Genomic DNA, 16,328 nt, shown 5'->3' on the forward strand with positions numbered 1-16,328 from the left:
CACAACACCTTCTCCTTCCGCAAGACAAACAGACCTACTCGATCACACTATCTAGCAACTCTAAACATTCCCACACCCAGACTCACCCATTACAACACCACCAGGGAACGCGCCCTATCGATTGCCGGCCCCACACTCTGGAACTCCTTACCCGCTGACATTCGCCAAGAACCCTGCCTAAAAAATTAAAAAAAAACAAACTAAAAACCTGGCTTTTCACACAAGCATACTCATAATTACAAGAATTCTACTCCACAGCCTACAACGACACATCATATACCACCTTACTCCAAGCCCCACATGTATGCACACCCACGACACACACCCAAACAATTCAACACAAAGTAGCTCCCATGCAAGGAAAACACTAAACTTCACCTCCCATATGTTAGTCTATCTAAAGTACCACAGCCCTAACACAAAATTGTAGTATTTCTGATTAAATCGATATCTAATCAGTAGATTAAACCAAACATCTATGTACATATCATTCCAATGCAAAGCCTATTGATAAATACACCAAGTGGTACTCTGCATAGCAGGCTCTACCAAAGTGATCCTGGTAAACTGTTAAAATGCCATTTTAGTTAAGCTGTAAATATTGTAAGATAGGTTATACTGCTAAGCACTGTCACCAGCTACATGCTGCCTGTAAACTGTTAAAAAAATGTCATCATAGTTACTCTTGTTAAATAGTTATCCTGTAAAAATTGTTATAGTGGTTATACTGTAAAGCAATGTTGCTGATCCCATGTTATCTGTAAACCGATCTGATGTCCAACAACGAAAGTCGGTATAGAAAAACCTTAAATAAATAAATAAATTAATTAAAGCACTGGGAGTTAAAACCTCATTTCTTGTATAGACTACAAAATTATAAGACAACATGCTTTAAACAGAACACGCCAATTAAAAGAAAGGGCTGTGTCCTTACAACCATTAAAGCATCTTTTTGCAGGACTAAGACGTTACACCCATAGCAGAAGACAACCTGAAGCTGTGTTAATATTATGACCCCCGAACTGAATTCTGAATGGTTGAATCACTTTGAAATGCCAAAAAGCAGAATATAAATAAAAAATCTAAATAAAAAAATTGATCCTGCCTTCTTACTGTGTAATAAGGGTTGGAGACATCTCCAGTAGCATAAGAGGTGGAAAGACGGAAGAGATATGGATACCACACTTGCTGTGGTCAGGCCAGAGGTATGAGGAATACTTTTGCCTTGTTCTGGACAGTCCTAGTAATGTAGGCAATTGGCGCATAAGCATAGATTATTACCTACCCTCCAGTCGAGCACAAAAGCATTGGAAGCTGATCTGTAATTGCTCGCTTCCATGGAGCAGAACTTCTCAATCTTCCTGTTGACCTTTGAAATGAACAGGTCAGTTGCTGGTGTTCCCCAATTAGTTAACAAGATGTCCATAACCCCTTGCTCTAAGGACCACGTGTGCATTTGTAGCATTCTGCTAAGATAGTCCACCATATTCTGGATTCCTGGTATATAGGGCATGGTGATGACCAGGCCATGACCAGATTTGGAGGGCTTCCTTGCAGAGGACATAAGAGCCCATGACTCCTTGCTTGTTCATAGAATATGGCTACCTGGTTGTCTGTCTGGATCAAGATTCTCTTTCTCGAGTGTAGGTAAGAGAAAGCACTTAGGAGCAGATTTTAAAACATATGCGCGGGCGTACATTTGTGTGCGCAACCCGGCGCGCACAAATGTACGCCCGATTTTATAACATGCGTGCGCAGCCGCGCGCATGTTATAAAATCAGGGGTCGGCGCGCGCAAGGGGGGTGCACACTAGTGCAAATTGCGTGCGCCAAGCCCTCGGGGAGCTCCGCTGGCTTTCCCCATTCCCTCCCCCCCACCTCCCCCTCCCGCCCCCAGCCCTAAAGAACCCTCCCCCCCCCGCCAACTGCCGGTGTGCAATCCCCCTGTGCTGGAGTCCTCGGCCACGCCCTTAGAGCTTAACGTATGGCTCACAGCCCCAGAAGGTTAATTTGCAGATACTTTCTACAAGAAAGCATGCCATGGATCCATGCAGCACTAGTATGTGCTCGCCATCATCTGGTAGTTGTGTTGGTAGATAGGATTACTCAATGCATTGGAATGCTTAGTGAAAAACCCATTGTTAGAATTTCCAGGTTCATCCACCACTGAAGGAATGCTATTATCTTAGGAATTAGAGATTTGATGGGATAATGGTTGATAGATTAGATCCCATTGGCTTTGGAGGGCCCACTAAAGTCCATGCATGTGCAAGTAAATCAGACTACATACACTGCTCTAGCTATGTGCTTTAGAAGAACCAGGACCAGCTTTTCTGTACAAAGGGCTTTAGAAAGATTATCAACATTCTGGCTCTTTAGATGGGCAGAATTGCCCATGGAAATCCAGGTTCCTATGAATTGAATTCTTTGCGATGGTACAAGTTGGAGAAACTGACCAGGAAGCTCAGGGACTGGAGAAGCTAGTTGGTTGTTTTGAGAGACTCTATGACTCCTGTCAGAGATAGCCAGTCACTAACCAATCATCCACATATGATAACCTCTGTTGATGAAGCTGTACAGCCACAACTGATAGACATTTTGTTAACACCCTCAGGGCAAGTATGAGGCCAAAAAGGAAGCACCTTATATTGGAAGTATACATCCTTCATCACAAACCTGAAGAACTTCCAGTGGGAAGGGTGAATGGGAATGTGCACATAAGCATCTTTCATATCAAAATCACACATCCAATCCCTCATTTGACTGAAGGGAATAATCTGGAGCGAGTTCATAATGAACCGACAATTTGTTCATCTTCTACAAGTCCAGGATGGGTCCCAATCCCCTTGACTCTTTGGAAATTAAAACATTTGAGGACTAGAACCCTTGGCCACCTTCCTGCAAAAGTACAGGCTTGACTGCCTTCTGCTGAAGGAGGGACACCACTTCGAACTGCAGCTAAGCAGGTTCAGAGGGATTGGAAGTGAATACTGACAACCATCTGTAAAGTTGAGGGTGAGAGAAGTGAAGCAGTAGCCATATTCCACAATCTTCAGGACCCACCTGTCCTTTGAGACAAGGAAGAACAGGACCCCCCCAAAAGGAGACAGAGAAGCAGGTCTCAAGGGGATCAAAAATTGGTCCCAGGCTTAGGTTGCGACTGCTGCTGGGGCTTTAGTTAATGTTGCTTCTTCTCCTGACATCTAGCAGGCAGCTGCTGCTTCTGCTGCTGGAGAGTTGGAGGAGCTCGATTATGTTGAAAACAGTGGAAAGAATGTCTTTGGAATAGACACTTGTAGGAGTAGTACTATTTTTGGGCTGTGGCAGGATGGTCCCCTTCCACTGCAGGGTGGATTGATGCTCCTTAATCTATGTTTCTATTAATCAGAGATAAACAACAATAAAATGAACCTAATAGTCTATATATCAATTTACCCACAGGTATATTTACTTATTGTGAACTAAAACATCTTACTGACTGATATAATTGAGACCGTCATAAAAAGAGCATGTAATGCCTCATTTATTAGCGGTTACACAACCACTTAGATGGCATACTGCTCAATAACTTTAATCATAGGGATACAAGATCGTGGATCAAAGAGATGCACAAACAAGATGTTGCTGAATCATGATCCTTTTATACGAGTTTCTATTTTGAGAGAAAAATTTACAACAAAATTTAATAAATGACTGGGCACACACAGCCCCTGAAGAAGTACTGAAACACGATTTGTGTTGGGTTGGTGTTTTTTACTCCTAGATTTTCACAGTGACCAGGAGATCAGGAGATACAGATAAGTGTTGACCTTTTCAGAAACTCTTTTTATACACATAAAAGATGTTGAAAAATTTGTAGAGGCTTATGATTAAAGTTATTAAGCTGTATACCATCTTCAGGATCTGCTCTTTCTCAACAGTAATGGACAACATCATAACTAGCTTCTCCAAAAAGCATGAGTATCCAAGATCTTCCAGAGGAGAGGTATCTTGAGATAGGTCTGACAGGGGATCTGAAGGAATCCCCATGGAATCCTCCTCTCCTGACCACTGGGGAATGCTGCGGGAAATCAAGGAGGAAAGGTCTCAGTTCAAGGGCAAAACATCTGGTAGGAATGCAGCATGATCTCACGCCTTCCCCTTTCAATTCATGAAGTGACTCCCCTGGAGGAGATGAATCTACCACCTTAGGAAGTGGGCTTACTCCTTCCTACCACCAGGAGCCCATGAGGCTAGGTATGAACCTCTGGATGATTCTAAGTAGCCCAACTATATGAGAAAAAAATCCTCTATCTTAAGACAGGAGAGGTTCCAACCTCCCTCTCTGGTCTTCAGGGTTAAAGGAGGAAAAGAAAGTCTTCATCAGCTTTGACAGCTGGGCTCACACTGGCTGAGGGACTATTTGGGGATAAGCATCCTCTTCATAAATCCAGATTGCTTCATCCTCGCTAAAGGCTGCTGATGTGGGAGGTACTGAATAGGAGCTTAGTGCCACAGTGGTTGCAATTGTTGAATTGGTGGGTTCTGAAGTGCTTTGCATTGCTGTGCCATCACTACTTTCTGACTGGCGCCTGGTCTGATCAATGGCACTAGTAGAACTTCCTTCTGTGTCATCACTGTACTCTATGGTGGAAAAACTCATGCTTACGTGCCAAGGTGCTCTGCTCCAATGAAATCTGCCAAGTTGAAGGGCTGATTGCGTACTGGTATGCACACTCAGCACTGATGACATAGATAGCACCCTAGTAGGTGTCAGTTCTGTAACGAATAAATGGCTCGCACCATGTGAATTTTCTGTGCCATGAAGGACAATGGTACCTAAATTGACAAGATTTCTAGTCTACGTATCGATGATGAATCTTCTCTGAAATAGCCCTGCACTGATGGCGCTGGCTTCTTTGTTGCTGAGGGAGACAACCCTAGAGGGATCTCTCCTGCTGCTTATGCACACTTCTGGGTGCCTCATCAGGTGCCACATTGTTCCACCTTTCTCCCAACCCCTGACCTGAGTGGATTTGAGAGATGGATCTACAGGGGATGAACCTTCCCTGACTTGTGGGAAAGAGCAGCATCCTGCCTCAACTTCATGCGGTGCCGAGAATTCAGTGATGCCTCTCTTTGAGAAGAGGAGCAACTCTGCTGCCCACCTCACTCCAAGGCTTTTGGATCTTACCCTGTGGCACCTTCTGTAGAGCATCCATCTTTCAGGTACAGTTCTGCTGTGCTCTCAGGGACCTTTGATCATAAATATAACAGTTTTTAGTGTCATGATCTGGGTCTAGGCAGCAATAGCAGATGGAATGGGTATCTGTAATAGACATCCAGCACCCACAAATGCAGGTCTTAAACCTGCTGACTACAGGCTCTTGGCCTTGAATTTCTCCACTTCTATTTTTTATAACTGAAAAGTTCTGTTGAGGGGCTGCCAAGGCAGCGGCTAGAGAAAAAGGTACAACAAGGCAGCAAAAATTAGGCCAAAGAAAAAAAGGCCAACAAATCTTAGAGAGAGAGATTGGGAACATGTCCTTGCGATACTTTGGATGAAGAAAGACCATGGGGCTCACAAGGCAGTGTGCACAGGCGGGAACTCCCACACATGCTCAGTAAGACTTTTACTGAGCTCTGAGAACTGGGTCCATTTTTGTACCATCAGATAACATCACCCATACGTTATGGCTGATTCATGCCTGCTTGTCTATGGAGAAGGACCATAAGGCCTATCCAGTCTACCCATGCTCACTTCCTGCCCAGCTTTACTATCCCTCAGAGATCCTCTGTGCTTGTCCCTTGCTTTTTTTGAATTCTACTATTTTTGACTCCACCCTTTCCTTTGGGATTCTGTTCTAGGCATCTACCGCTTTTTCTGTGAAGAGATTTTTCTTTAGATTACTCCTATGTCCACCCATTTTTATCTTCATCCCATGAGGCCTCTCTCAATGAAAGCTTCCTTTCCATTGAGAGAGGCCTGTCTTCTGTGCATTCATTTTTTTGGAGATATTTAAATGTCTCCATCATATCGCACTTCTCTCCTTTCCTCAGGATATACATATTTAGATCTCTGTCACCATATACTATGTGATACAGACTGTTGATCATTTTAGTAGTTGTTCTCTAGACCAACTCCATCCATAGTAGTTGACATATAGCTGACAGCAAAAAAAAAAAAAAAAAAAAAGGATCAATTGGCTTATCTACTCTTCCCAATGATCTCTGTTCACACCACAGAGGCATGTGCAGCTGTAGAAACTAAATCATGTGCAGAGCATTGCTGCTTTGCCAGTTCAATTTTTGTTTGCTTCCTCATAAGTTCTCCACCGCCCTAGAAAGATATCCACACAAATTTCCATCATATCATATATGATAGGCATATATGTATCATATGTATCTAGTTAAAAACCCCTGCTTCTTTTCTCTGTTCCAAGTTATATTACTACCTTGTTTTATTGTAACTGCAACCCTTAACTTTCACTTGTATATTGTTACTATTACTACTACCTTTTTAATTTATGTTATTTATTGTTATTTATGACCTCTTGTTACCTTTTCACTTGTTAATTGTAAACCGACATGATGCGATACCCATCGCGAATGCCGGTATAGAAAAACTTAAAATAAATAAATAAATAAATAAATAAATAAATAAAAATCACCAATCCAACTCCCAGACCCCCACCCCGCCCCACCATCAAACTACCTATTAACCTAGAGAAGGGACCTCCAAACTCAGTCCTTGAGGACTGCAACCTGGTCAGGTGTTAGGATTTCCACAATGAATATGCATGATATCTGTTTGTATGCACTGCCAGTATTGTATGCAAACAGATCTCATACATATTCATTGCTGAAATCCTGAAAACTTGACTGGGTTGCATCCTTAAAGACCAAGTTTAGGGACCCCTGAACTAGAGAGCTAGAAATCTAAACAACCAGTCTTCTAGGCCTTTGTATCCTTTTGAAGGTGCAGTCTCCACAATTGTACGGAATATTCTACATGAGGTCTCACCAGAGCAAAGTCAATATCACCTCCTTTTTCCTGCAGGTGATTCCTCTTCTTGTGTACCTCTGCATCCTTCTGTTTTTTGCTGCTGCCTTATCAAGCTGTTTGGTCACCTTAAGATCATCAGGTATGATCATCCCCAGATCCTGCTCTCGATCTGTGCACATAAGAACTTCACCTCCTATACTGTACCATTCCCTTGGATGTCTGCAGCTCAAATGAATGACCTTACATTTTTAAGCCTTAAATCTTAGCTGCCAAGCTCTAGCCTATACCTCAAACTTTGTTAGATCCCTCTTCATGTCTTCCACACCCTTCAGGGTGACTATATGCAATCTGGTGCATTATGCTTTTCCCAAAATCCTGTGCATTGGATTGAGAATCTAAGCTGATATTAATGCAAAGATATGTTCTAAGCCTTAGACAACCAATACAAAAATACTTGTTTTGTAGTGTCTCACATTTCTTTTAAGCTCTTCATATGATGATGCCCATCAGCTTCCATTGCTAATATAGGATTTTATTTCTAAATATGAGCAAAACAGATGCTCTAGCACTTGACGGAGCTGTGCACTTATGCCAGACATCTGCACTCTTAGTTTTAGCTAAATATGCAATTTTCTGAACGTACATGCCTAATTTAAAAAGCTGCGCCTGTAGCAAAAAAAAAAAAAAAAAAAAAAGACGATGCAAATGGTCAAGATTAAGCATACAGGTCTACAAACTGGGCAAGACATTACTTTGCTCACTTTGAAAACAGAGCTTTGTCTTGTAAAAACAAACCCATGTAACAGCCAGCAGCAACCAGACAGAAGTTAATCTGAAGGGTTCCTGCAGGGATAGTCTGAGACGCAGAATGATATATCACAAGGGTGAGACGATTTTTTTTTTTCAGTTGAAAGTTTGCAGATATCACAATATAAATTTGATTTAGTCTGACAGGACCAGCTTTATCCTTTAACATCCCCCACCCCTATAATTATTTTATATCAAAATTTACAGCAGAGTAAAATCACTATAAAAGCCTTAGTCAATAAAGATTCTTTTTTTCTATAGCCGCAGAATGAGAAAAAGTCCTTTTTGAATAAGGCCTTAAATCTGTTCTCTAATTTGCTGAGCTTAATTCTTAGCCAAGCCAAACAGAATTACCGAAATCAATGAAAAGACTAATATGAAATCATTCAGGAGCACCAGCCCACCTCAAGGTAAACATCTACGGCTTTCTCAGAGAAAATGGAAGACATAATACTAGCTCATGGCTATTCCTGCTCAGTAAATATTTTTGTTTCACTTCAGGTTTATAGCTTATAAGAAACAGGAGCTGAGTTATGCTAATTTGGGCTGGCTGTAGCTCTGCCAGAGACTGATGGAAAAAAAAAATGAAGGCAGTACGAGCGAAGAGAGAGCTGCAGTGACGTGCTAGAGAGAGAGCTCTCAGAGTGGGGAATGAGGGGTTCTGATAATAAAGCATGTCTCACCAAATGCGAGGACCCACTCATTAAAAAAACTGGAGAGACGGTGGGGAGAAAAGAACCGTGAACCCAGGGTATGCGCGCCTGTGGGTTTGGGTGCGGTGGGGGAAGGGGAAGAGACAGAAAGACAAGAAGAAAGAACAGAAATAGGCAGTGGAGAGGCAAGTGAGGATGGGAATAACCGGCAAGAGGAGAGAGCTAGATAAAAAAAAAAGATGGGGAATGGTAAAGGCAGAAGGAGGCAAGACCAAGCCTTGGTCAGGATTGCTAAAAAAAAAATAAAGCCGATTGACATCACCAAGTACATAATTTATGCAAATTCACTGTTGCACTGATTTAGGTTTTAGTCACCCGAAATCTGTAGCGACCCCGAGGCGAGGCTGGAGAAAGACTACAACGCACTGCACGCCTCGGTCTTAACTTGCTGAGCATTTGAGAGGAGTCAGCAGCATCTCTCTGCCGAACTCAGACAGCACCACTGGGCGGTAAAAACGTTCAGGCTCGCTCAACGCTTAAGTAGCTCTTCACTGGGTTTCTTTGGGGGCCCAGTACTGGACAAGACAGAGCAAGCAGAGTTAAGCATGCCTACTTCCCATCCCGTTCACTTTCTTTCAGAAACTAAAGGGTATGATTTCACGAGGGTGCCTCACAGCACAAGTACGCGCATGCTTATAAGTCCACACTAAAGAAAACCTAGGGAAATTGTATTTGCATATTGGGATGTTAACACGGCAAACTGTACACATGCGTCCTTATACCTTGTTCGACAATGGCATAAAGTAGGTGCATTCAAGGCATGCCACTAATATGCATACTTTTATGACTTGATGCATGCAAATAGTTTAAAAACATGCCTCCAAAACACTCCCTGGTTTGCTTCTTTTCTATGTGGTCAAAAATGCATGCATTCTGACAGTATGTGCATACTAAATATTCACTACCACTTACACTACATATATTCATAACAGCAACAAAGAACAACATCACCTTTTAGTCATGTACCCTTCCCCTTCCTACAGCACAGCAAAAGAGTAAGCCAACCTACTCTAGCGGCAACAGTTACTTGTTTTTCCATTAGGAAGAAAAAAAATGTCCTTTCTGGGACAAAGTAATTGAGAACTTGATTCATTCTGTAGAGATGATGTAAAGCAACTTACCTGGACAGGATGGGCAGCATTGCCCAGGATGTATGGTAGGGCTGGCACAGTTGGGTACAGGACAGGTGATCAGGGCGCACATCTCCCGCCCCGTTTATGGCAGTAGCATTCTCGACAGCCATCATGCCAGCTCTCCTCATTTTCATGGCGGTGTCCATCCATTGACAAGCAAGAGCCTGTCTTAACTGGGGGCCCAACTGAACCTGGTGCCTCTGCATAAAATGATCATATAATACCCCAATGAGAGGGTGTGATCTAGACAACATAGTTTCTATCTACATCACATTTCAATGTTTTTCATACTACTAGGCTTCTGCCCCATGAGGCTTCAGTAACGTACTGCAATCCATTCCTTCTACTGGAATGTGCAATGCACACATCCTTTGCTAGGATGTGCCCTAGTATTATTTGAAAGGGTAAATAACCATTCAGCCAAGTAGTGGCAAATACGGGGATATTCATCAGCATAGCGTATTGACCTCACTGAATTCAACTATTCTGTAATGGTACAGTGAAAAGCAACAAAAATCATAAAGGGAATGGAACAGCTCCATTACGAAGAAAGGCTCGACAGGTTAGCGTTCTCCATGCTGGAGAAGAAACAACTGAGGGGATATGACAGAGGTTTATGAAATCATGAGCGGGGTGAAACAATTAAATAAGGAACGGTTATTTACCCTCTCAAATAATACTGGGACTAAGGGACCCTCCATGAAACCAACAGGTAGCAGATTTAAAACAAATTTCTAAAAGTATTTTTTCAGTCAACGCACAACTAAGCCTTCAAATTTGATACTAGAGAATGTGGTTTGGACAAGTTTCTGAAAGACATGCCCACCAAAAATTATAAGCCAGGGAATCGGAGAATTGATCTCCACTTTAGAATCCATTGAGGACTTCTTCCAAGCAACTCAGCTTGGTCATTGTCAGTGTTGTCAGTGACAGCATGCACGGCTGGTTCCTAGCCCCTGCAATGGTGACACCTAGAAAGAGCTATGCATGGCCCCCCCCCCCACCCCCCGGTCGAGGACTGTCACTGGGATGACTGGGCTAAATGAGTTTGTAGGTGACAGAAAACAGGGGGAAAAATAATCCATGGGCAACTGCGAATGAAGACTCCCGGCACCGGGATCCCAGTGCTGGGTCCCCTAAGGAGGATCAGAACCAGGACCTGGCCCCCAAAATTAAAAAAGGATAGTGGGCTGGATGGGCCAGTGTTCTGATTCACCATGGCATTATGTTCTTGGCGGTACACATGCTTCCACATTTTTATTCCCATAGGTAAAATACTGCAGTCACATGCACAGCAACTTTGCTTTCAAGGAGACGCAGTAATGGTTAACGATTATAAAGAAGGTTAAAAGCTCTACAGCAATTAGGCAAATCTCTTGTGGGCGCTGTAAACCTTTGGAGGGAAAATATTCTCCTCTTGCAGACATGAAATTTAACCCATCTAACTGAACTCTTTTCTAATGTGTGAAACCTTCATGGAAATGCCCTGGTTTTGCCGTTGCACTGCTCTAGCTTCCTGATATTATATGACAGTGTGAGAGAAGGGGCAGACAAAGAAGAAGGGAGGCAGTGAACATGAAAACAAGGAGAAGGGGAGAAGGCACTGCCAGAAACCTGAGGGAAGAGAATGAAGGAGGAATAAATCATTACAGATCCCAATGCGAGCATCACCCGGCAGCCCCCATGCCTTTTTGTTGCTTTCTGTTCAAGGAATGAGTCTCTCTTATCGATATGAAAGGGTCTTGGGTACAGTAGTGAAATCACAGCTGACTGGGGAATAATAATAATAATAATAATAAAAAAAAAAACAAAAACCCAAGTCTGACGCGGTGGCGTGAGGCTTTCAAATAAAACAAGTCCTAGCAGTCTTAGCCCAAGAGCATACTTTCACTACAGTTTGTCCCCCTGTCTGTCCTGTTCCCTTTTTTTAAAGCAGATAATTAGACAAACAAGATCATTCTGCGGCCCGTTAAAATAATTCCTTCCAGGAAAATCAATAATGGCAGAATTCTTTTTAACGGACTGCGGCATCCTCCGACGAAGGCTCTATCAAAGGGTTTCACAGGAAGCCACAGTGATAACCTAAAGTAAATCTGATCAATCTTTTAAAACTCTTGCCTTTAAAATACAGAGTCAAGAATTTTGGTACAGAGGAATTCAGAAGTAGGCTCTTAGCTGAAAATGAAACCACACCAAGGGCTCTCTCTTTATGATCCTGTGTTGTCAAGGGAACAAAAACCTTAAGTGAAATAAACTTCTAGCCAAAGGCAGAGAGCAATCTTTTGTTCCCTATATTGTCTTTTGGGCAAAGCAAAATCACTCTGTAAAAACCTGTGGCGCTGAAAACATATTTGTTTCATGTTGTTTCACATCACACAAACAGTCAAATAATATTTCTAGTCATGGACACTGCAGAGCCAATCCGGCTAAGGAAAACAAGGCCGCGTTCCTGTCTAGACAGCGATGCCGAGCTTTTCGCAGTTGGAAGTCTGCTTTCTTCTGCTTGAAGAGGGATCGTGGGAAAGAAGTAGAGCTAAGTTTTGGCCTTCTCCACTTGGTTTTCTGTGAAGTACCTGAGATTGGCAAACCGAAAGCACAACTTGACTGGTAAATTAGGCGACTTTAATGGAGGAGGTCATCAAAGGCAGATATTGGTGCTATAATACGGGCTGACTTTTCTACTCGGACTTTACTGCACTGAAAAGCAGCAGCAGGTAATAATAGCGTAAAATTATCGAAGCGGTTCGACCCCCCCTGATCTCCTTCTATTTTCCTTTCTGCTACTTAAAAACTTATAAGGCCCAAACAAACTTTAACATTTTTCTTTTCGGTTATACAGTAAAACAATATGTTTTTTTTCCTGAATCTCTTTCCTAGCTAAAAACATTTGACAAACATGAACTGCTTTGTTAAAACCCTTGTACACTTAGTAGTGCTAAAGTAAAACGCCCCTCCTATCAGACAGCGAGCTTTGAAAGATGCCCTTGAAAATCCCCACCCTCGTATCCACACGCAGAGCTGTGCATTTCACAATACAAAAGAACAAAAAACCCCAAAAGAAACAGTGTAGAACCCGAGCTGTCCAGACCGCGCAGGCCCCTTCTTCAGGTGTAACTTCCTTTTTCCAGCCACCTTTGAAGAAGGGGCCAGGGTGGTGTTCAGAACTCGGGGACTATAACTACGTTTTATTTTTGGGGGCTAGTGCTGCAAGAGGGTCATTTTACCACAGCCCACACAGGGCTGAAGCTTGCGGGCACTTTCACCCAGGGACTTTAGCCTGAATTCTCAAAATGAACGTCGGCATGCACGTCCGTTGCCCCGGTATGTTACGCCTGCTCCCAAATGGATGCAGCTTTCTGTGTGCGTTTATGCGCGTGATGAAAATTCGAGAATTGCTGCAAAAGCCGGCGAGGAAAAGTTCCCATGGACTTTGCACCTACTTGCATAGTTCTGAAAATTGCCCCCGCTCCCCCCCCCCTACATGACTAGACCAAAAATTCTCACTGAAAATGTGCAGAATGCATTAAGCAGGGCCTCCCCTCCAGTAATCTGTATATATTGTTCGTGAAGCCGGCTGGGTAAGCAGGTAGCTGGTACCCACTTTCCAGTTGGGGTTGCCACCTCCAGGCCAAACCAAAAAGGTTTTATGCCACTGCCTGCATGGATTTGTGGTTCTGATTTCCCTAAGGAAAGGAGGACCATATTTTCATGCATCAAATGGGACAAAGCAGAACTAGATCAGCCTGTTCGGGGCTGACCCAAGTGGAAGTGGCAACTGGATTTCTAGCTGAGCTCTAAAAGAAACGTTTCTGTTTACAGATGTCTCTCAGATCTCCCATTCTTTTTCATTAAAGTAGCATGGTAGCCATGTTAGTCCACATATCACAGGACCCCCACAATCACCCACATGGGTAAAATATTCAACAGAAGGGGATCCTCCTCTCTTATGTGAGGCAGGCCACGCATTAAAGGCAGGAGTCAATTCATTCAGACACAGAATCATTCACCACAGAGAAAACCAAAGCGATCCCTTCACTTTTTTTGATCCACATCACTGCACTGATGACCTTACGATCAGAATAATTACAGGAATTCAGGAACATAAGGCTTTTGAAGTTAAAATGATTAGGTTCTCCAGAACTGACAAGATCAACAAAGACCTGGGTTTGCTAACAACTTATTAATCATAAAGTTATACCGCCTGTCACCTTCTGATCTCCCATCAACCAATCTCTACCTCCCCCTTCCCTTTCCCACTATCAATGGAAGACCTTTTATGAATCGCTTATATCTCCTGGTAACATCAGTTTTTGCTCATCACTTCTGACCCAAGGAAAGGAAGCTAGTCAAGAAATGATTAAGTTGGTCCAATACAAAAGTATCTCATTTTTTTTGTTCATTAACCTTTATTTCCATAAAGGAGAGCAGAGTTCTGAAGAAAACTGATTCTTTGCATGTGGTGACTTCTTTTATTACACTATCTAGTAAGGATGATGCTGTGAAAGAGCTTTTTGTTGTGCAAGAGCACATTGATTTGTCCTTTAGAAGATTTCTTTTTTTTTTTATAAAGTGCCTTTTTTTTTTATTAGGACCAATTTCAGCCTGCTTTATAATATCAATAAAATTCGTCAGGGTCAGGTTATGCCCTGATTTCTCAGGAGTTGGCAAAGTTTAACTACTACACTGGAATGCTGGGAAATTTCCTAGTGGGTGGTTACAACATTTCAAGCCCAGTCCCAGCTGCTGAAAACTGCCTTTCCTTCCACCTCCTGGATCCAGGAGCAGATCAATGCTAGTAGAGCCAGGATAGAGTGCAGAGAGAGTTATGCTGTATCTGGCAGTACCCCTTTACACCTTTTGTCACATAATACTGGTGGAGAGGGGCCCTTGGGACACAGGCAGCTCTCACTTCTGTTTTCCTCCGCAACTCAGGCTCTTTCTTTTGCTGCTTGTCATCTGCACCATTTTCAGGCAGCTGGCACCTGCCAAGGCTCAATCCTACCCCTCCTCTCTCTCAGGGTGTGTGTGTTGTGGGGGAGCAGGAAGAGTTGCTGAAAGCTGACTGAAGAAGAGGAGACTCTGGTGACAGAGAGATCCTGCTTTCAATCACTTATCTCTACAGCTCATCTTTCACAAGCTGGGGAGAGATGGGAGGAACTACAGAGGGCTGGGAAGGGGAAAGAAATAAGGCAAGCGATGGGAGAAGGACACAGAAGACTGGGAGGGGTGTCACTTGTGGAAGGCAGAATGCTTGAAGTGACAGATAGTTGGGAAGGAATGAGAGACCAGGTGGGGGTGGGGGTAGAAAGAGGGCTTGAAGGGGTGAGAGATGGGGGAAGGGGCTGGAATGTAGCAAGAGACAAGAAGAAGGGGGTAAGGGAAATGAGAGAGAGACAGAGGATTGGGAGGGGTGAGAAGTGAAAGGACATAGAGAAATCTAGAAAAGGCAATAGGGCTGAGGGAAGGTAGGATATGAGAGTACAAGATGGGGAGCAAATGGATGACAGGTAAACGATAAGTGAAATACAAAGATGGCAGAGACATGAAGAAATGGTGATGTAAGGAAAAGAAGAAGAGAGAAGTGACATGAAAGAGCAACGGATGGAGAGATAGCAAAGGAGCCTAAGGAGGTGAGCCTTAAGAAAAACAGAGTGAAAAAGAATGGAATTGGGAGAAGATGAAAGCACAACAGAAAGAACAGAACAATATAGGAAAAAAAACCCCAATGGTAAACACATGTATTATCAATGTAAACATCTGATTATGAAGTTTTAGTTTTTCAAAAGGTCTCACAGCCTATTTTGCATAGGCTCGGCGGCGCGCGCAAGCCCCGGGACGCGCATAAATCCTGGGCTTGCATGGAGGGGCATGTCGGGGGGGCGTGCCGGCAGTGATGCAGCGTTTTGGGGGCGTGTCGCGGCGTTTCAGGGTGGCGCCGCGGGCGTGGTTTCGGCCCGGGGGCGTTCCGGGGGCGTGGCCGCGGCCTCCGGACCAGCCCCCGGGACTGGAACTCGGAGCGGGGCAGCCGGCCAGCGTGCGCTTCCAGCAGGTGTAACTTTGCCGACAAAGGTAGGGGGGGTTTAGATAGGGCCGGGGGGGGGGGGGGGGGTTAGGTAGGGGAAGGGAAGGGAAGGTGCAGGGGGGTGGAAGGAAAATTCCCTCCGAGGCCGCTCCGATTTCGGAGCGGCCTCGGAGGGAACGGAGGCAGGCTGCGTGGCTCGGCGCGCGCAGGCTGGCGATTTTGGGCAGCCTTGCGCGCGCCGACCCCGGATTTTAATGGATACGCGCGACTACGTGCGTATCTATTAAAATCCCGCGTACTCTTGTTCGCGCCTGGTGCGCGAACAAAAGTACGCGATCACGCTAATTTATAAAATCCGGACTCAAGTGTACTAGAAAAACGCTTTAAGGGCTTGATTTTCAGAGCCCCTTATGCACATAAAACCCTATTTTATGCATGCACTGAAAGTGGCATTTGAAAATCAGTCTGGGACCAGTGCACGTAAAAGTACGCACACAATTTGGTTTCACGTGTACTTTTTCACACATTAAGAGCAGGCGCAGCTGGGATAAAGTTGGGATTTATGGGCACACTTTTTGACTTTTTGTGCGAGGTAATGTGTTTGCATACTTGGCCAAGTACCTGAGGTTTTTCAAAGCAAATTTATGTGCACAAGTTCAGTTAGAAAAT

General features: G+C 43.8%; 1 protein-coding gene across 1 annotated transcript in view; it reads right to left on the reverse strand.

Moving 5' to 3' along the window:
• LOC115087101 (cysteine-rich motor neuron 1 protein-like) overlaps positions 1-16,328 on the reverse strand; it is a 661,264-nt gene that overhangs the window by 71,969 nt on the left and 572,967 nt on the right. Inside the window, 2 exon segments of the mRNA XM_029593829.1 lie at positions 9,626-9,719; positions 9,722-9,837. Coding sequence (XP_029449689.1) covers positions 9,626-9,719; positions 9,722-9,837 — 210 coding nt within the window.

The sequence above is a fragment of the Rhinatrema bivittatum genome, chromosome 3 (genome assembly GCF_901001135.1).
Source record: "Rhinatrema bivittatum chromosome 3, aRhiBiv1.1, whole genome shotgun sequence".
Lineage (NCBI taxonomy): Eukaryota > Metazoa > Chordata > Amphibia > Gymnophiona > Rhinatrematidae > Rhinatrema > Rhinatrema bivittatum.